We start from the raw sequence: 21535 nt of genomic DNA, 5'->3' as shown, positions 1-21535 counted from the left end.
GCCTCCAACCTTGCACACACTCTAGTCCCCCAACGTGTCTGTGCTGTCAAACATGCTAGTGCAGGGGTAGGCAACCTGCGACTCTCTAGCTGTTGTGGAACTACATTCCCCATGAGACATTGCAAAATTGACAGTTACAGCTATGACTTGTAGAGGCATGATGGAACTTGTAGTCCTGCAACAGCTGGAGAGCCGCAGGTTGCCTACCCCTGTGCAAGTGTAAATGTTTCACACATTTAAAAATTATTTAAAAGATGACCAGCTTCCAACCAGTCCTCTTGGAATACAGTTATTTCTACTCTGCACTGCATAATTTATCTAATTTAGGGATCTCTAAGACAAATGGAGACATGCACTAAGCTTAGGGCATTCTAGGCTGATAGAGGCATATTATATTTTTTACCTCTCACTCTCATCTTCCTCACTTCTCTTTTCTTTCATTGAACAATTCTACTTAAAGTGCATCTAAAATCAAAGGTGTCAGCACCTGTGGTAGTGAGCCCTTGTAGATAGTCAACTTGGGGTTCCCCAGGGAGCGGAGTCTAAGCCCCAGCCTGCTTCTTCACCAGAGCCCCTGATGGTGGGGATGGACTTGCAGCAAGCTGGGACCAGGTCACGGCCCCTGGGTACGTGACCGCTCACGGGAGCATAAGGAGACCGCTCACGGGAGCAGAGTACAATGGGAGGAGACAAATGGAAATCCAATAGACTAGCCAAGGTCAGGATGGGCGGAAAACAAGCACAGTCAAGAGAACGAAGCTGGGGTCGGTACACGAGTAGTCAATACAGGATACAGGAGATAGCAACACACAGGAGCTCAGACTGAGCATGTCTTATATAGGCAGGCAAACAAGGAGGCGGGCCAGGAAGTGATGGAAGGGAAGGAAATAAAACCCAGAGAACAGCAGACAACGCCCATAGGTGAGCACAGACAAACACACATGTGAAAGGGATCAGGAACAGCACTGCAGCAAGGAGGTAAGAGTACACAAACAAGAAACTACAGGCTAACTTGTGACAAAAGGATCAAGTGGAAAGGAGTCAAGTTTTATCCCCTCTAAGGGTGTTCACTCTCTCTTTTTGTTCTGGTGACCTTGTAACTGGGACTGAAAGAGATGGGAAAATCCCAAATTTTAAGTTGTAAAATAGGAACACTCACTTGCTGTTGTTTCCACAGTACAGGAAATTAAGGTAAATATTCTAAATGAAATACAGATGGTGAAAAAATCTGACAGGTGTTTAAACTTGTACCTGCTTTATCCAAAATGAAAAAAAGGTTTGGGCTTTGGAAATATTTTAATATAGGTATTGTGGCCCAGGATTGCGTTCACGTGAATTACTGATCCCGTCGATCAGAACAAAGATTAAATGAATGGGTGGAGGAACAGATGAATTAATTATTTAATGTTGTTTAAAAGGCAACAGATCTGCTTTAAACACCAAAGTATTATCTCTAAAGTGAATGTTTTCCAATATCTACAATACTGTGAAAAAGTATTTGCTTCATTCCTGATGTTTGTATTGTTTTGCATATTTGCTCTATATTTGAGTAAAATCATCAAATTTTAGTATTACACAAAGATAATCTGAGTGAATACAAAATGCAATTTTTAAATTAGTTAATGTATTAAGGGAAAAAGCTGTCCAAACCTGCCTGGCCTTATGTAAAAAAGTATTTGCCCCCCCTTGCTAAATTATGAATGAACTGTGATTAACCACATTTTTTGGAAAGCTGAGTTAAATTTCACTTTCCATACCCAGGCCTGATTGCTGCCAGACCTGATGAATTAATAAATCACTTACATGGAAGCTCTCTGACAAAGTGAAGCATGTTAAAAGATCTAAAAAAGCATCATGCCACAATATAAAGAAATTCAAGAACAGATGAGAAACAAAGTAATTGAAATGCATCAGGCTGGAAAGGGTTACAAACCATGGTGAGAGCCATTATCCATAAATGGAGAACACGTGGAACAGTGGAAAACCTTTCCAAGAGTAACATGTCTACTAAAATTACTCCAAGAGAACAACAACGACTCATCCAGGAGGTCATAAAAGAACCCAGAACAACATCTAAAGAACTGAAGGCCTCACTTGCCTCAGTTCAGGTCAGTGTTTATGATTCAACAATAGGAAAGAGACTGTTCAAAAATGGCATCCATGGGAGAGTTGCAAAAAAACCACTGCTGATCAGAAAGAACACAAAGGCTTGTCTCACATTTACAAAAAACATCTTGATTATCCCCAAATATTCTGTGGACTGATGAGACAAATGTTTAACTTTTTGGGTTATGCAGCAGGACAATGATCCAAAACACACCAGCAAGTCTACCTCTGAATGGCTAAAAAAAACCAAATTAAAATGGAACTTCACCCTCTTAATCAACATTGACTATTTCTAATCTTTATGCTGCTAGCATTAGTAAATAGATAGGAAATTATATTATATTTTACTTGTTTTAAACTTTTTTTTTACATTTCTTCAGATACTTTTTGGTTTCCATGCCTGGAAAAATGTTGTCATACATTCCAGGAGTTTTCAGGGGGGCAGGAGGGGCTTTCTCAGCTAAGCCCACCCTCCTGTATGCATACCTAAGCTACCAGCAGATGTATTATAGGAAATAAATGCTACATGAATTATCTGCCCTTACTTAAGATGGCCATGGCCAGAAATGCTAGGGAGTGGTTTTCAAAGTGGTTTCTCAGCAAAATAAAGCATGGAAACATGGATGGATGGGGGGGTTTGCTTTGAGTATTAAAAATGAATACCATTTTTTATTTGTGGTGCTCAGATCCAGTTCTGCTTTAAGGTTTTGGAGTGGCCTAGTCAAAGTCCAAACTTAAATCCGATTGCGATGCTGTGGCATGACCTTAAACAGGCTGTTCATGCTCAAAACCCCTCCAGTGTGGCTGACCTAAAACAATTCTGCAAAGAAGAGTGGGCCAAAAATTCCTCCACGGTGATATGAAAGACTCAGCACCAGTTATCACAAATGCTTGATTGCAGTTGTTGCCACCAAGGGTTATTAGGTTTAGGGGCAATTACTTTTTCACATAGGGAGGGTTTGGACAGCTTTTTTTCCCTTAATACATTAGATCATCACTTAACAACAGAATATTGTAGTTACTTGGGTTATCTTTGTGTAATATTAAATTTGTTGATTTGATGATCTAAATCATTTAAGTGTGAGAAATATTAAAAAAACAATCAGGAAGGGGTACAAATGCTTTTTCACAGCACTGTAAATGTCAAGCCCAACTCTAGTGATATTTGTTTTTATTTTGATAGCGTGTTTCTGTAACGCCTTTGAGGAAATTTTCTCTCATTTCCGGTCAGTGAGACAGTGTAGAAGAAATGAGGAGTGTGGTAATCACTGGGATAGAAAAGTATGTACAGCAATATTCCATAGTCTGAAATTCTAACCCTTCCCTCTTCTACTGTAAATAGAAGATATTGTCTATATTCTCATTGGAGAAATTTCCAATAATTTCCGTTCATGAGAGGAAGTGAGTTGATACATTCCTGAATAGAGACCCAGATGACAATAAAAACCCAGCTAAAGCTATAACTGTGTCTTTGCTCTATCCAAAATAAAGCAAAAACATTTATTTTCCTGAGTTGTCTTTCATGGTCCTGTGAATTGACATGGCAGGGTTCGTAACTAAAATGTCTTTGGTTTTTTATATAAATAGCACCAGCAGCAAAAGAGTCAACACAGTTAGCCTCTTTATTTAAGTTATGAAGCATAGTCAGCGTCTGACTTAATTTAAGTTGTATTTCAGTCATCACTTACATGTCATTACCCATTTTCTGAACTACAAAGAATAAATCATACTGATTTAATTAGATTTATTAACCCGTGAAAAAGAAAGTACATTCTAAATCTTCGCGGTCTTTTGAAAGACATACATAAAAATCTATTTTATCAAAACAATGCGTTGTTAACAAGATCCTCTGCCAAACACTGTTATAACAGAAACAATAACTCCATAATACACACTTTCAATATTGCCACATGGACTTCATAACCCACTGCATGAATGCCTAAGTGAAAATGTATGTCTTCAAGTTTTTGATCAGTTTAAGGGAAAACAAGTTGTGGCTCCAGTGCTGAATTTAATATCTGCAATTGCAAAAAAATCTTACACTGATCTCAGGCCAAACTATCAGTAGCTCATTCTTTTTAGATATCAGTCAGTTGTCCATGTCAATCAAATTTCTTTTAAAGGAATAGTCAATTTGAATAATGAAAAACACACATACTACTCAGTCTTTCATTTTGCAGTGCTCCCCAACTTCTCCCTTGAGAATGCTTCCTGTTCCAAGTTAGAAGAGAATCTATATGCACTCTAATAGATAACTGATTCAGCTGCCATATATTGTAAATATTTTAATGGCAAAGGTGAAATATTATCTATAAACAATTTATTTCCTACAAGTACTGGGAAATTACAGTTTTTTAAGAGCATTAACGGAAAGGCTCCTATTGTGTTATGATATGCATCCAGCCCAGCAATTTATGACTTATAGATAGTATGACCCGAAATGACAAATATCAGACTTGTTGATTCTAGCAAGATTTCCTCTACTGAGCTCATGATGTTCAGTTGTGGTGGGTGTAAATAAAATCTTTCAGTCATTGATGAAGGTATTCTAACACAGGTATTCAAATATTTAACACTTATAGAATAAGAAAGACTGCCTGAAATGAAAACAGCACATCCTTTCTAAGTTACTATTAAATACCAGCCAGCAAAAATAGCCAGGAAATGGTATGTCCTACATGCCTTTGTTAAGAGCTCTAATTTGCAATTGCTTGTAAACAGAAACTACAGCTTGTGGTTTTATAGCAATCCAAGAAAGCATGTTATGTTTACAATGTTAAATTTTAATATTTCCTCTAAAGATACTGGCCACAACATTTTGTTATTGTGTTCTCTAAGGCAACTTTGTCTTGTTAAATTTTAACTTTGCTTTGCCCATGTGTGCCACATAACAGTTGGGTTTCCACGTATACTTTAGAATATTTAAAAATATTATGATCAAAACTGTAATCATTCTCTTAGGTGTGACTTAAACCAGCCTATGAAACTTTTACAACCAAAACAGGGCACTGCACAAGGAGGGTGGAATCCATTGTTTCTTGGGGATTCCAGGCTATCTTTTCCTGGATAGAGGGTGGATTGCTAGATATTGTGAATTTCTACATTCTATTGACTGTTTTGAGGGCTTTAACAAATGGAAGACATTTTGTATGATAAGGTACCTACACATTATAGCACAGTATGGTAAAAAACTGAACAACTCAAAAATTATTTGATAAGCTCATACAAGAGGTATTGTTCAAGTTGGCATTCACTGTAATTTAGACATATTTTGGCTCATAGTTTGACTGTGAATAACCTTGACCCTGACTGGTGGCATGATGTAGTTGAACTCTCCTGGGCCCAGAGCAACATATAACCCAATGTCCATGACATCTTCTTTTTAATAACATATAATATACAAATAAATGCATTTTTTTAATATAATCATGAGTATGAAGTCTATTCTAGATAATACATCTAATATGATGACCCTTCTTTTGGCACAATGAGGGGAAAGAAAAAAGCACTTTTGCAAAGAGCAGGACAGTGCGGCTAAACTGTGTGCAAAGCAAACTGCATGAGGGTGAGCTGTGAAGGGGAACGCCACGTTGCTAGGGGCAGGAATGGAGAGGGCCAGAGAGATTGTGCTGCTATAGGCGACTGTGGTACCCAGAAACTGTGCTGGACAGAGCGCTGTGTGTGCATCCAGAACTTCAGAGATAGAGCTGCTCATAACTCCAGAGGTGAGAGGGTTTTTTGTGGTGAGAGTGTCTGTGGCAAGGAAATATAGAGCAGAGTCACAATAACAGAGATCCAAGCTGCTGGTAGATCCATACAGAATAGAACCACAGGAAAACTTACCAGTCTGTGGAGTGGAATTTTACATTTCCAAGAGCAACACTTCTGATAGGGAGAATGGTGCTGCTGCTAAACAAACACTAGCTTGAAGGGGGACCCCTTTCGTCACGTGTCCTCCTTCTAGCCTTTGGGATTCTGATCTGCACCAACATCAATGACTAGAGGCATCATGGCCATTTGCGTTAATAGTACTTTAATTTAGCACTCCAACACACTAACCAGGGCCCTGACACAGTCAGACTTTACCTAGGTCCACTGGCTATTGGCATAGGCAGAGCTTTTGCCACTTCATAGAGCTACATACAGTCATGGCCAAAAATATTGGCACCCCTGCATTTCTGTCAGATAATGCACCACTTTGGCCAGAAAATTGTTGCAATTACAAATGTTTAGGCATTCTTGTGTTTATTTCTCTTGTTTGTATTGGTATGACACAAAAAAGCGGAGAAACAAAAAAACAAATTTGACACATTCCACAGAACACCCCCAAAATGGACTGGAAAAAAATATTGGCACCATCAATTTAATGTTTGGTAGCACATTCTTGAAAAAATAACTAAAACCAATCATTTCCAGTAACCATCAATTCATTTTTTACACCTTTTCCCAACTGCTGTTTTGAGATCTCTCTAAAGGTGCTCTATGTGACTGAGATCTGAACTCATTGCTGGCCAGTTCAATACTCTCCAGCGCTTTGTCTGAAACCATTTCTGGGTGCTTTTTGACATGTGCTTTGAGTCATTGTCCTGCTGTAAGACCCATGACTTCTGACGGATACCCAACTTTCTGACACTGGACCCTACATTGCACCCCATAATTCTTTGGTAGTCTTCAGATCTCATAATGTCATGCACACGGTCAAGACATCCAGTGTCTGAAACAGCAAAGCAACCCCAAAACATTAGTGAACCTCCACCACGTTTGACTGTAAGGACTATATTCTTTTCTTTATAGGTCTCATTTCTTTTTCTGAAAACAGTAGAATGATGGGCTTTACCGAAAAGCTGTATTTTATTTGTTTATCCCCAGCACATTCTCTAAAAAGGATTTTGGCTTCCTCAGGTAAGTTTTGGCAATCTCTAATCTGTCTTTTTAATGCGTCAGAAGTGGGGTCCTCCTGTGTCTCCTACCATAGCATTCCTTTTCATTCACATGGCGACGTATAGTGCAAGTTGACACAGTTGTACCCTGTGCCTGAAGGTCAGCTTGAATTTGTCTGGAAGTTGATCAAGGTACTTTATCTACCATTTGAACAATCCTTCATTATAATCTTTGATCAATTTTTTCTCTTTTGTCTGTGTCCAGGAAGATTAGCTACAGTGCCATAGGCTGTAAACTTCTTGACAATGTTGCCTACAGTGGAGACAGGAACATTAATATCTCTGGGGATGGACTTGTAACCTTGAGATTGTTCATGCTTTTCTAAAATTTTTGTCCTCAAATTCTCAGACAATAATTTGCTCCTCTTTCTCTTCTGTTCCATATGGCACACAGAGACACACAACAGAAAGGTTGAGACAATTGTTCACCATTTTAACTGGTTTCTATATTGTCAGCACCTGGTAATTGATACAGGTGAGTTTTATTACAAATTACAAGATCATCACAAACTTGGAATGCAATTATTTCTTACAATTTTGAGAAGGTGCCAGTAATTTTGTCCAGTCCATTTTTGGAGTTTTGCATGGAATGTGTCAGACTTGGCTTTTTGTTTCTCCACTTTTTTGTATCATACCAATACAAACAAAAGATATAAACATGAGAATGCCTAAACATTTGTAATTGTAACAATTTTCTGGGCAAATTGGTGCATTATCTGACAGAAATGCAGAGGTGCCATGTCTGTACTGTATGTACACACCTTAATGGGGATTAAATTAATTGTACAGGCTGCATTGTGCATCCATGATTAAAAGTGCTGATTGCTGGTTGGAGACAGGCTTCTGGTTGTTGATTGAGTAAGTAAACTTTCACCAGTCTGGTGACAGTAGTCAGTGACTGAGGGAGATAATAAGAACTGGAGTTAATTTTCCTCTAGAACTATCTTACCCAACTAAAAGTAGGCTTCAGGATAAAATCTAAGGAAGTGAGAAAAGGCACCTGAAGGTATGCCTGATATATATGTTTGAACCTTTATGTGTAAGTATAAAGTATTATTACCTCACTTTAAGAAGATGTGTTAAAACAGAGTTTTTAAACTGTGTTTCCCAAAAGACTATGAGTAAGAGTATGAGTCCTGTTTCTGCAGCAGCCTTTCAGTGGACAAATGGGTATTGATAACTTTTTGGTAACTGTTTCAGAAAATTGTTCAGTTTCCTAAAAGTGCTAATGGCTGATGGTACCAGTGTAGTTGTTCACACACATCCAGGTGCCTTGTACGTCAGGCTCTGTCACAGTATAAGCACCTTGTGCGCAAAACAGAATCCAGTGGTTGTAAAGGCTAAAGGTTTTTTCCTTATTGCACTGTATATCAGAGCACCCTGGCTGCCTATACTGAAGAAAAATCTAATGTATAGATGCCTTGGAAAAGCATCTTATGCATTGGCAACATTGCCCATGAAGCATAACACCCTTCATGTGTGCTTCAGATGTAATTAAATGTGTTGCTTTTAATAATAAAAATAAATAGAACATATTTTACTGTTGGAGTCCTTTAAGTTGCAGTGGCATCACTGTCTAAGCATGTATATAGAAATTGGATTCAGACACATTCATGAATAAAAGCTGTTTTGTTTCCTTTTCATGGCATGAAATACGTTCAGCTTGACTTCTGAATTTTCTGATGATGTTGATTTATTAAGGGTGGATGTAAAACAATGCTGCATTTGGGTTTGCATTTTTTTAGTAATCCTAACATAACCCTTTTTCATTTCATATACATTTAAACAATTAACTTTTTGATATACTAGAAAGAGATTGGATTTTCATTGGCTACTCATTACAGCATAAATTGCATCCATCCATAAACCTGAATTGAATGTAAATGTATTGTAAAGTAATGCCAGATGCAATTAAATTTTTAATTGGATCATAGTTATGGTTTTCATTGAACTTCGAATAGAAAACACACTTTTTTTGACATAGCATTGTCTGTAAGTATGTACCGGTAAATTAAATTCTTCATGATTATAGGGCAGGATTACAGAGCCATATGTTGTATAGCAATCTTTTTTCTTTCTGTATGCTATAAAAAGTGTCTTATATGAGAACACAATTGAATTTAATTTTGAGTATATGTTTTATTAGTGAACAATGAAAATAATGAAGTAGGGCCTAGTACCTTAAAGGGTTATGCATAGCTCTGACACTCAGAGGAATATCATAGTTTCGTTGCAGGCTTGTATTGGTTTTAACCAGATCTAAGATGAAAATGTTTATATTTGGTTGATCATCTGGGAGTTTTATTTTTTTGGTAATGAAAAGATTACATTTAGGGCCATCTCTCAACTAGCAGATCCCAGGGGTCGACCAATCATATGATCTGGTGACTCAAGCTTTTATGCTTCAGGTAAAATTGCCTAGAATGTTGTGTTGGGAATGAAAGATATGCTTAATTGATATAAGAAGGATCCCGATTCCAACAGCTGTTGATTACCCTCTTCTCTTCATGCATGTTGCCATTTTTTATCTGACATTAATGGTTACAATATCATACCTCAGTTGTAATGCAATTATTTATGTTTCACATAGTAATGCAATACATATTTGCATTCTTGCACTGTGTAGGAATGCAACTTTTTAAAGCTCGGAGCAACTTTACGCTCAGTGCAAGTAAATACAAAACCAGGGTTTACATACATTGCTTTCTAATTTGGTGAGGCTAGTATTGCAATGTAAGCACTTCTGCCACACGGTGTAGCTAGCAAGAATACTCTATCCCTTTCTGCTTCAGCTTTATTGTTTCCTGGATGATCTCCTTGCTAATTGGACAGAGGTGTTCATTTTGGTTTGGTATCCAGAGAGCAAAGTGAAGGTGACATAGGAAGCTGTATTGCTAAATTAAAAACGTGTGTGACCATACAATGTCAAAGATGGGACTGCATATATTTACAAATCCCATGGTAGGTAAAATAGTAAATGTGTTTGTATTTAAAGTGTGCATCTAGCTGTTGTTCTGGAATCCCACCTTACGTTTACAAGGCTCTTGAAAAAAAAACTGAAGCAAAGGAAAGCATATACGTGGTAATAGCAATGTATATATAATTTTACTTGGAAAAGCTTGTGTGTAAAAATATTTCAGTATTCTAGATATCATTTATGGCTGTATACATGACTTATTTCTGTTACAAAGCATTCTCACACCATTACTTAAAATAATATAAAAATATACAAGAAATAAAACCCTTTAGGGGACTTTATTGCAGCAAACTGGGACAGTATACGTATACACCCAAGAAAACGTTTTTTTTTTTTAAAATTCAACTTTATTACATAGACATGCTTATAAGAAACACATAATTTCTATTAAAAAAGGGCATTCGCTCTGACAAATATTACAAAAAAGCTTTCTTCACAAAGTGAAAAGACACTCAAAAAAGGAAAAGAGTTACCCCGATGTATTTTGATCATTTCACATTTTTTATCTTCTTCAGGGAGCATAGATACAGATGAAATTTCTAATGGACACATAGAGATAAATCATAATATGTATATATTAGCAATTAGTCAATGGCATTTATATCATTACCATGATAGTACTTACAAGAAGTAAATATTAGTCAGAGCAATTGTAAGATAATAGCATCCAGGATGAACCCCCATGAACCGGAGCCCCAACGGTGTGGACACTCAAGAAGAACAAGAGTGGACAGATGTCATTCCCATGGAACCAGCAGCAACCAGGAAACATCAGATCACCCTCTACACCTTCTATGAACATCACAAAAAGTAATATGAATTATATGCAAGGCTTATTTGATGGACCTGAATGATGATACTCAAAATAATCTAAAGAAAGTAGAACTAACCATGTTGAAGCATGGCAAATACATGTGATGAATTGAAATGTTTCTGCATTGAATGGTGAAGATATCATTAATCTCATAGGGCCACAACTCAAAGCAAATAATTACAAGATTAAATTACTTTTTTCTTCAATGGTAAGCATCTCACAAATCCCATAGACCAAAAGCACAAGATCTTTATTTGAACTATAATAAAAATTAAAAAAAATGGTAAATATATATACTGGCACAGGCTACCTAAATAATGTTGAAAGTATCATTATTATAATTATCCACAATTCTTACTGGAATATAAGACTATGGAAGTATCATTTCCTCAAATTGATTAGAGTATAGAGATGTAAAAAATCTCACAGGGCAAAACTATATCTAAGTAGAGTATCTATAATAAACATCACACCAAATGGTGAAATTAGTGACAACTCAACATAATAATAAATATTGATCTCCCACAAAGGGGCAAGAATCATTGCTCACCAAGCCATCAAGATAACACAGGGAACCACTCTAAAGACAGGAACACAGGAATTATTTCCCTGAGGGTCATCCATAGCCCCTGACAGCGCGAAGAGGGTTTTCTCTCCTGCAGCCTGCAGGGGGCAATCTCCTGTGTCGGGGGCGTTCTATGACTGCCCCGGACATTGTGTGTCACCGCGCATGTGCCCTGTGTTGCTGTGTTTTCACACCGGGCGCCGGCGTGACATCATGGCTTCGCGTCCTTTGCGATGGGTGTTGACGGCGGATGCTGGGGGAGATGTTCTCCCTCACGAACGCCAGGGTGGCCACATAGAGATGCCATTTTGCCATCATTGGTGGTTTTTAGCCCTTTCTTTGGACTGGTGGCACAGGTGCATTAGATCACTCTCTGAGGGGATAATTATCTCACATTGAACCCTATTTATTGGATGCAACAGTGCAGTTGGTTCTTATTTTTTCAGTGAAGATAAGCAGCTATCATTATGAAAGAAATTTAGTCAATTTGTTTATGGTTTGATTTGACCTTTTCCATAGATTAAAAAAGCTGGATGCAGCTCATATTTGCTGAGGCTTCCTACACTCTTATCTATCAGTGGTTTCGTGTTCCTGTCTTTACAGTGATTCCCTGTGTCATCTTGATGTCTTGGTGAGCAATGATTCTTGCCCCTTTATGGGAGATCAATATTTACTATCATATTAGGTTGTCACTAATCTCACCGTTTGGTGTAATGTTTATTATAGATACTCTACTTGGATATAGTTTTGCCCCGTGAGATTTTTTACATCGCTATACTCTAATCAATTTGAGGCAACAATACTTCAATATTTTTATATTCCAGTAAGTATTGTGGATAATTATAATAACGATACTTTCAACATTATTTAGGTAGCCCGTGCCAATATATATATATATATATATATATATATATATATATTTACATTTTTTTTATTTTTTATTTTATTATAGTTCAAATAACGATCTTGGGCTTTTGGTATATGGGATTTGTGAGATTCTTACCGTTGAAGAAAAAAGCATTTCAATCTTGTTGTTATTTGCCTAGAGTTGTGGCCCTATGAGATTAATGATATCTTCATTTAATGCAGAAACATTTCAATTCATCACATGTATTGGCCATGCTTCAACATGATTAGTTCTACTTTCTTTAGATTATTTTGAGTATCATCCTTCAGGTCCATGAGATAAGCCTTATATATAATTCATTTTGTGGATTGTGATGTTCGTAGGGTGATCTGGTGTTTCCTGGTTGCTGCTGGTTCCATGGGACTGACATCTGACCACTTTTGTTCTTCTTGAGTGTCCACACCGTTGGGGCTCCGGTTCATGCAGGTTCATCCTGGATGCTATTATCTTACAATTGCTCTGACTAATATTTACTTCTTATAAGTACTATCATGGTAATGATATAAATGCCATTGACTAATTGTTAATATATACATATTATGATTTATCTCTATGTGGCCATTAGAAATTTCTTCTGTATCTATGCCCTCTGAAGATCAAAAATGTGAAATGATCAAAACGCGGCGGGGTAACTCTTTCCCTTTTTTGGGTGTCTTTTCACTTTGTGAAGAAAGGTTTTTTGTAATATTTGTCAGAGCGAATGCCCTTTTTTAATAGAAATTATGTATTTCTTATAAGCATGTCTACGTAATAAAGTTGAATTAAAAAAAAACAAAACATTTTCTTGGGTGTATACCTGTAATGTCCCAGTTTGCTGCAATAAAGTCCCATAAGGGTTTATTTTCTTTTATGTATCTATTCAGGGACGAGCAGCCAGATACTCGATCTTTCTGGTAATAATCTCACACCATTATTAGCCTCCCTGGCGGTATTCCCGAGTGTAGCTCGGGGTAAACTTTCAGCACCAAAAGCGGTAACCCTGAGCTACACTCGGGAATACCCTGCAGCGCTGATCTGGGATCTTTGTTTCACTTACCTTGTCCTGCGCTCCCGCGATGTCCCCCTTGCAGTGTCCCCAGCCATCTCCTCCGGCCGATGCCGGCATCCATCTTCCGGGATCTGTTCCTTGCGAGCGTCGGGACGTACAGGACATATGGGGGACGGAACAGTCAGGAAATTCAAAAAGTGACATTCACCAAATACACTAAAATCACATAGTAAAACATTACTGTATCAAAGCATTTCACATACATTTTGTCCCAAGTGCTTTGTCCTGTGCCCTGCCTGCATTTTTACAGTTTTTTCTGCATGGAAACTGGGAAAAGTCCATGGCGTCCAAAAAGCGTCCACAAAACGTCCCTTTAGGTCAAAAGCAGTTTTAGACCAGCTAGAGAACAGCGATAGTAAATTAGAACTACTTGCAGAATTGAGTGATGATTGGTGGGGAAATTCGTCATCAGACACTGAAAATGATTTTGCAACTTTGCTCAGCGATGTGCGAACTTAGCGCTATATTTCAAATTTCAGTGTTTTTGGTTTGATTACATTAGTGAATTAAATGTATTATTGTTATATTATTATTTTTCATGATTATTTATTATATTACCCGGGATGTTTACTAGACTCTTGTTCGGACAGATTTCAGTGAGTTATTCATAAAAATTACAGGCCTACAATAAAAAAACGACATATTTCCATGCAAAAAAAGTACCGCTTTGAGCACAGAAATATTGACATAATCATACCACTAGGGAAATTAAGTGAGATTTTCATCAGTCCCAGAAAAAAGGACCTCAGCATTATCTGCAATCTGCAATTGCAGATTAGCAAAACTTGGAATCTAAAGAGACTAAAGTACTATTGTTGTAAGAAAAGAACTAGTGTAGACATTTTTAAAAAGCCACAGTACAATAAATACAGATGTTTGTAATGTTGAGCATTGAGGATTATTTGTTAATCCTGCCTGGCTCTGAAACGAACATAAATATAACCAATAACAAATAGATACATACCATTTCTTCTTTTGTCTATCTTCTTTACTGCCACAGGACTGATATTGGCTGCTGAGGTCATTCTGTTTCTCAAGAACAATTAGGAGCAATGGAAATCATGTAGGAGGATAAATTATATTTTTATCTTCCAAGTGTTTTAGTCTGATGGACACTTGGACGTTCATCTCTAGACAGCTTCCTGAGACAACTGGGGTCATTTGCAAGACACAAAAATTGTACAGACTTTATTAGTTGAAAGGTGTCATGAAGAAAAAGGTACATCTAACCCCATGGCCATTGTTCCAGGAGACGTATGTGTTTGCCTGAAAGCAACTACTGGATTTCGCAGTGCCACAATAGTTTGCAATCGAAAGTGTCTAAAGGTTAAAGCAATATTACACTCAAAAGCAAACATTTATTATATTGCAGCTTACCAATTTGTAGATGTGATGGCTGCATTAGTATTCTTTTTTTAGGATTTCTTTTTTCTGTTTTCATCTGGTGATCTGGCCAGTAAGTCTTGTTTTTCAAAAGAAGCTCTCCAGATGTATCAGTTTACAGAGATGGGACAGGGTTGCATACAATGATCAGCTTATTTATGCAACATCTTTATCCCAAAAGGGAAAACAATGTTTGCTGTAACTGTAAAGTTTTGGCTGGAGCTTGGATTTGTGAGAGTACTTAAATCCACTAATAACACTCCCCTCCCCGCAGACTGACAGTGCTGTGCCCCATGTACTCCTTTATCCAGAATGTAGGTACTCTAATTCAGAATGTGTGTTACTGGCCAGATGATCAGGGAAAAAGCCTAAAAACAACCAAAACAATGCAGCAGCCACATGTAAGGATTGGTAAACTGCAATATATTACATTTTTGGTTTTGGGTTTAATACCACTTTCATTGTTGTTTATAGCTATCACTTAGATCAGGGTTGCTCAAGTTGTTTAGGAGCAAGGGCCATTTAAGAGATTTGGTAAGCGGCACGGGCCACAATGAAATGAAATGGTTCTGCATTTTGATTTTTTACATTTTGAATAGCACAATTAACCTTTTCCTCCTGCAGCCACTTAATGCCGGAAGCAGGCAGAGGAGGAGAAGATGGCTTTCAGAGGTTTCAGGAGGAAAATGGAGAGGATTGGTTTCTGTTTATGCCACCCTTCCTGTCAAATACAAAGCAGAATGTGACAGGGAGGCCACACAGGCTCCGTGGAGCATGGAGCGCGGTCACCATTGTGACCCCTGTTGCTACACCAGTGGTTGGGAGTGTGTGGTAAAAAACACATCTGAACTGTGTAATTTTACTGCACCCCAAACTGCAACTGTAAATGAGCATTTACCGTCCTAAGACCCCCTATAAGACTGCTTTGACACAGATATGCTGCAGTTTACCTACACCATGGGTGCAGTAAAATGCACCTGTGACTTTCCTGCGGGTTAGCTGCTCTTTGTCATAGATTTCTGTTATATCTTGAGACTCACTTTCTGAAAGTGCACCAAAACTCACGCATTCAGTTTGAGGTGGAGGGCCATGTCAGAGGGCTCCCAGGGCCACATGTGGCCCACGGGCCACAGGTTGGGCATCCGTGATTTAGATCTTTATTTTCAGGTTTTAATAGGGGAGAAAGAAAGGGAGGATCTGACCTGGTTTCCATCACCAAAATTGACAATGTTCATTTTGGGCTTTTTTGTTAGTAGGGTGCAGGAACAGGGCCTCATGCTTCTTTCAGGCTCGTGACTCAGCAAGTAAAGAAGCAAGGATTAGCATGACTGGGTAAGATTCTATAAAATAAAATCAACAATGGAATTTTCTATATTTCTTTACTTATGGATTCCATGTAATAAGATTATAATGGTGTATAAGCAGATTTATTGGGTAACAATAAGTATAATGACTAAGTTTGGATAAATCTTCCAGGCTTCCAAGTTTGCAAACTTTGTGGCAAACCTCATTGATGTCTGTAGGGGGGAGGATACAATCTTGTTATTAAATTAAGGTCATTTCCAGGGCTTAAGCATAGTACACACAGAAAATCGTCCGAAAAAAATGTCAAAGCATTCATATGATAATCTGATTGTTAGTACGCAGCTTTCATCCAAAATTATTAGAAGGGACATGCACAAATATTTTTCTCGTACAATACCAGATTGTATGATTTTAATTTATTAGCACAGTTTTCATCCGAAAATACAATACAGATATAATACAAAATTTTACATCACTTCCGAATTTTTTTATTTGTCGTACAAGAATTTTTGTAACTTCAGTAACCTCTTCACTATTGATCATTCGTTTGATATTCTCATCGTGTGTGCATTATGTTATAAACAAGCTACATCAAACAAAAGGTATAAAAAGCTGGGGACTGCAATGGGGAACATGTACCAATGGCAAATCAAATAATTAATTAACAGAATCTCTCCCTTCACTGAATTGTCAGTTCTTTATAACAGTCTCAACACACACTGACCATGTGGCTGCTGTGAGCCCCCCCCCCTCCTTTTAGAAAGGGATCTGGGTTATCCATTTCTTCAGATTATTGGGTGTTGTCACTTATCTTACCTGGGGCCAAGGCTATGCACTGCATTATCTATTGTTCCTTATTTATGATGGCAGATCTGTGAAGGTTTCTGCTGTGATTTGTGAACTTTGAGAATTCTGGAGATTTGCCCATAAACTCATAGCAGCAGCGAATTCAAACATTATCCCTAATGATAACATGGTAACAAAGTTCAGATGTGCATTTGAGCAACGGCAAGCTAATAATCTAATTAAACCATATACAGATTTCTGAATTACTATAATTTGAAACTTGATGTGTGAAGAAATAACATGTAGTGGCAACAAAATGACAACTTTTAGAAATTTCATAAAAGTGAGACTGTAAGTCAATACTTTGTATATTCTCCTTTTGGATAAATAAGTAATATCACATGTCTCTTTGCTCATTCTCAATGAGCTTAATATTAATATATAAATACCTTTATTTTGCTTAAATATCTTTCTTTTATTTTATAATTTTTCTTATTATTAATAAAAAGTACAAACTGTACTGGGATAGCACTGAGAACTTAAGAAATTGCAAAATATCCAGCAATTCTATTCTTGAAAATAACTGAAGGTTGTATGCGCCTAAGCTAAAACTGGCAGGGCAGCTTGTTATGTATGCCAGCCTTCAGAAAGGTTTAATATCTTGAAAAAAGCAAATAGAACTCATTTTTATATATGTGATGAAATATGAACCACTAAACACTGCCCTCCAGTTTGCAAAATACATTGAAATCAAAAAGAAATAATACTCTATATTCTGTTTCTCATTACAGTTTGAAGGCTGCAAGAAAGCATTCTCCAGGCTTGAAAACCTGAAGATTCACTTACGGAGTCACACAGGAGAAAAACCTTATCTGTGCCAGCATCCTGGCTGTCAAAAGGCCTTCAGCAACTCCAGCGATCGTGCCAAGCATCAAAGGACACACCTGGATACTGTAAGGAAAGACACATCAAATAATATGCTTGTTCTGCAAGAAAAGGCTCCCATACAGCTGCCAGCTCGCTGAGTTTTTCATGAGCAGTCTATTCAAATGACTGTTTCTCTCTTTCCTCTGTAAAGCAGAGGCTATAACACTGACAAATGCGAAGACAGTAATTGTGAGCATACCTCAAGCTCTCTATGACACATAATTAGTGTACAATTTCACATATCTAGCAACCAGTTTATTTTTACATCAGTCTGCTTAATAAAATGTGAATGAAAATCATTATGTAGTCAAGTGATCTATTTACAAGCAAATATTGTGGCACACAAGGTCTACGAGTTCTTTTGTACAGAAAAATGGAATTTCAGATTTATGTGCAGAACACAAGGGGTGTTACTGGGCTTGGGGACAGAGGGGACCTTGGTTGGGGTGCAGAGGGTTTGTAAGAAAACGAAAAAAAAATAATCTCCCTCCGGCTCTTTTCATTGCTATGGCATTTGCTATTAAGACTGCCATCAATGTTAACAACTATTGCTGTCCTAGAGAAACAACAGAAAATGTTTTTCCAAAGTAAACATAATTCTCATCTTGGGATGTCATAGGAATAGATGTCCTTAATGGGGGATTTTTCTCTCCCCTCTTTATCTGATGACACCTCAGTATATTTGGATTTCTCATTCTCTGTCACTCTGACAGTGGTCACAAGAATAAATAAAGCGGTGAATCTACCCAGTGCGGACAAAGACAGCAAACTTGACTGAGGGTCTAAACCTTCCCTATTGTATCCAAAACAAGAAAAAAAAATGCCTATGCATACACTTTAATAAAATAACCATATTGCTCTTTGCTTTCCTAATAATAAATTTAAAAAAAGTTGTGCCAGCTATATTCAGATGTGGATGAATGTGTCTACCAAAATCCAAGCTAAGATTACTGTAAAATTAAAGTGTATCTAAAGATACAGAAGTCATTTTTTCAGTTTGGGATAGAGCGGTGAAGGGTTAGAACTTCTGTCAAGCTCTTTTTTTTTTTTTATAATTTAAATGTTTATTGATTTTCATTTTAAATACTTTTCAACATCATGATATACAAACATATAAAAATATCTATACACCATAGTATCCAACATTTCTACTTTATTTACTTTATTCCAAATTTCCCCCCCCCCCTCCACCACCCTCACCCAAATCCCATCTTCCTACTTTTCCTTTTCTCTGCATCATTTTATCTCAGCAAGTGCAGTTTTCCTATTATTTTCTTTAATCTTTCCTATATTTCGTATATAACTTAGCTTTTTCCCAATTCTCCCATTTCCTATTATAAATCTCCATCCTATCTTCCTGGACATGGCACAACCTTTCCATCTTTTTAATCTGCTCAACTTCTTCTACCCAGTCTTCTACCCTCGGTACTTCTATTTGCTTCCAAAACCTGGGTATCAGAGCTTTTGCAGCATTAATGTAGCACCATATCCCTGATTTTTTATATTTATTGACTGATATGTCCATGTTATGTAAAATACACACTTCTGGGTCTAATCCAATGTCTATTTCTGTTATTTTTCTTATCAAGTGGGTTATTGTCTTCCAGAATAACTGAATTTTTGGGCAACCCCACCATATGTGATATGTTGTACCCATTTCACCACATCCCCTCCAGCACCACGGTGAACTCTCTTTACACATCTTATTTTCAACAATTGGTGTAATGTGCCATCTTGTCAAACACTTATAGTTCATCTCTACTTCTCTCATAGAAATGTTTTCGTGGGTTAATCTATATATTCTCCTCTGCTTCTCCTCGTCTATCACACTTCCCATGTCAGTTTCCCATTTTATTATATATGTTGGCTTTGTATTTATATCTAGTTCTGTGAGTATTTTATATACCTTAGCAATCCCGTGTTTCCCGTCACCTCGTGTGCCCAAAACCTTTTCAAACAAGTTCCAATTGTCTCTTGTCCTTAAAGGTTTTGGCAAGCTTCCAACAAAACTCTTCAATTGAAAATACCGCCACTTGTCTAATTTAGTGAAAATCTCACCCTCTTTTTTTTTCAATTCCCCAAATGATCCTATTTTATCCCCCACCAAAATATCTCTTAATTGAACCTCTTCCTTTTTAAACCACCTACCTCCTATTTCTTCTCTACCAGGGGGGAAAAACTCCGTGTTTTTTAGTGAAATTAGTGTTGAATTAAAAGACCATTTCAAACTTTTGTGTAGGTTATCCCAAATTTTTAAAACATTCAAAGTGTATATATTTACATTATCATTTAGGCCCCTATACTGTGTTGGTATCCATATCACTTTACCCAAATCTATTCCACTAAGTTCATTCTCTATCCTCACCCAACTTTTTTTATAGTTCTGTGTCCAGTCTATAGTTCTAGCCAATATTACAGCTTTATAGTATCTTTTAAAATCTGGAAGCCCTAAACCACCTCTTTCTTTCCTCCTACTCAACAACTCATATGACAATCTTGGTTTTTTATTCCTCCATATGTATTTTGTTATCAGTTTCTTAATTAACTTAAAAAAGGTCTCTGGGAGTTTAATTGGTATCATTTGATATCTATACATGATTTTTGGTACTATTATCATTTTTACTAGGTTAATACGACCTATCAATGTCGGGGTTCCCTCTTGCAATATTTTTAGCTCCTCTCTAATCTCATTAATCAGTGAAATATAGTTTAATTTGTAAAGGTGTTTATATGAAGCTGTGAGATTTACTCCTAAGTATTTTATATCTCTATCTTTCCATTTAAAGGGAAATTCCTTTTGTATTTTTTCTTTTTCATTTTTTGAAATATTTATATTTAGAATCTCCGTTTTTGTTGGATTTATCTTTAAATTTGACAATTCTCCATACTCCTTCAATAGCTTCATTAGGTTTGGCAGTGTCATCCTGGGGTTTCTCACATAGAACAGCAAGTCGTCAGCAAAAGCGGCGACTTTATGTTCCGTGTCCCCTATCTGAATTCCCTTTATATCTCTATTTAGCCGTATTGTTGACAGAAGTGGTTCTAGTAATACAACATACAACAATGGGGACAGTGGACATCCCTGTCTTGTACCGTTTGACATCTCAATGGGTTCTGACCTCTCCCCATTCACCACAACAACTGCAGAGGGGTATCTATACAACTTTCCTATCCACTCTCTCATCTTGGGCCCAATTCCCATGACTTCCAACGTATCTATCATGAATCTCCAATTCACTCTATCAAACGCTTTTTCAGCGTCTATAGAGAGTAGAATCACCGGTTCTTTTCCCTTTTTACTTTTTTGGATCAGCATCAATGATCGTAGCCCATTATCTCTACCCTCCCTCCCGGGAACGAAGCCCACCTGGTCCTGATGTATCCATTCCGGCATTAGCTCTTTCAATCTATTTGCCAAGACCTTTGCGTATAGCTTAGTGTCAGTGTTTAATAATGAGATAGGTCTATAGTTCGAACACTGTGTAGCATCTTTTCCCTCTTTTTGGATAAGCACCATTTGAGCTTGTAGCGATTCTTTTCTTATTTCCATCTCTCCACCTAATGCATTCATATATTTTCTAAGTTTTGGTACTAAGATTTCACTATATTTTTTATAATATCTCACAGTATAACCATCTGGACCTGGACTTTTCCCAGACACTGTACCCTTCAGAGCTAATTTTATTTCCTCTTGTGAGATATCTGCATCCAGGGAGTTCATTTGGACTTCGCTTAATTTTAGTAACCCAGCCTTCTCTATATATTTCTTTCTCTTAT

The 21535-nt window shown here is 37.3% G+C and overlaps 1 protein-coding gene and 1 pseudogene across 1 annotated transcript in view; one reads left to right on the top strand and one right to left on the bottom strand.

The window, feature by feature from the left end:
• The window catches only part of GLIS3 (GLIS family zinc finger 3), a 469802-nt gene that overhangs the window by 264760 nt on the left and 183507 nt on the right, over positions 1 to 21535 (top strand). Inside the window, exon 4 of the mRNA XM_089656697.1 lies at positions 17623 to 17784. Coding sequence (XP_089512823.1) covers positions 17623 to 17784 — 162 coding nt within the window. The remainder of the gene's footprint in view (positions 1 to 17622; positions 17785 to 21535) is intronic.
• LOC149441966 (uncharacterized) lies at positions 6805 to 7429 on the bottom strand (annotated as a pseudogene).

Source organism: Staurois parvus, unplaced genomic scaffold (assembly GCF_062004578.1).
Source record: "Staurois parvus isolate SC_StPar_1 unplaced genomic scaffold, SC_StPar_1.0 ptg000929l, whole genome shotgun sequence".
NCBI lineage: Eukaryota > Metazoa > Chordata > Amphibia > Anura > Ranidae > Staurois > Staurois parvus.
Note: the sequence above shows the minus strand (reverse complement) of the source record. Positions and strands in the feature narration are given on the sequence as shown.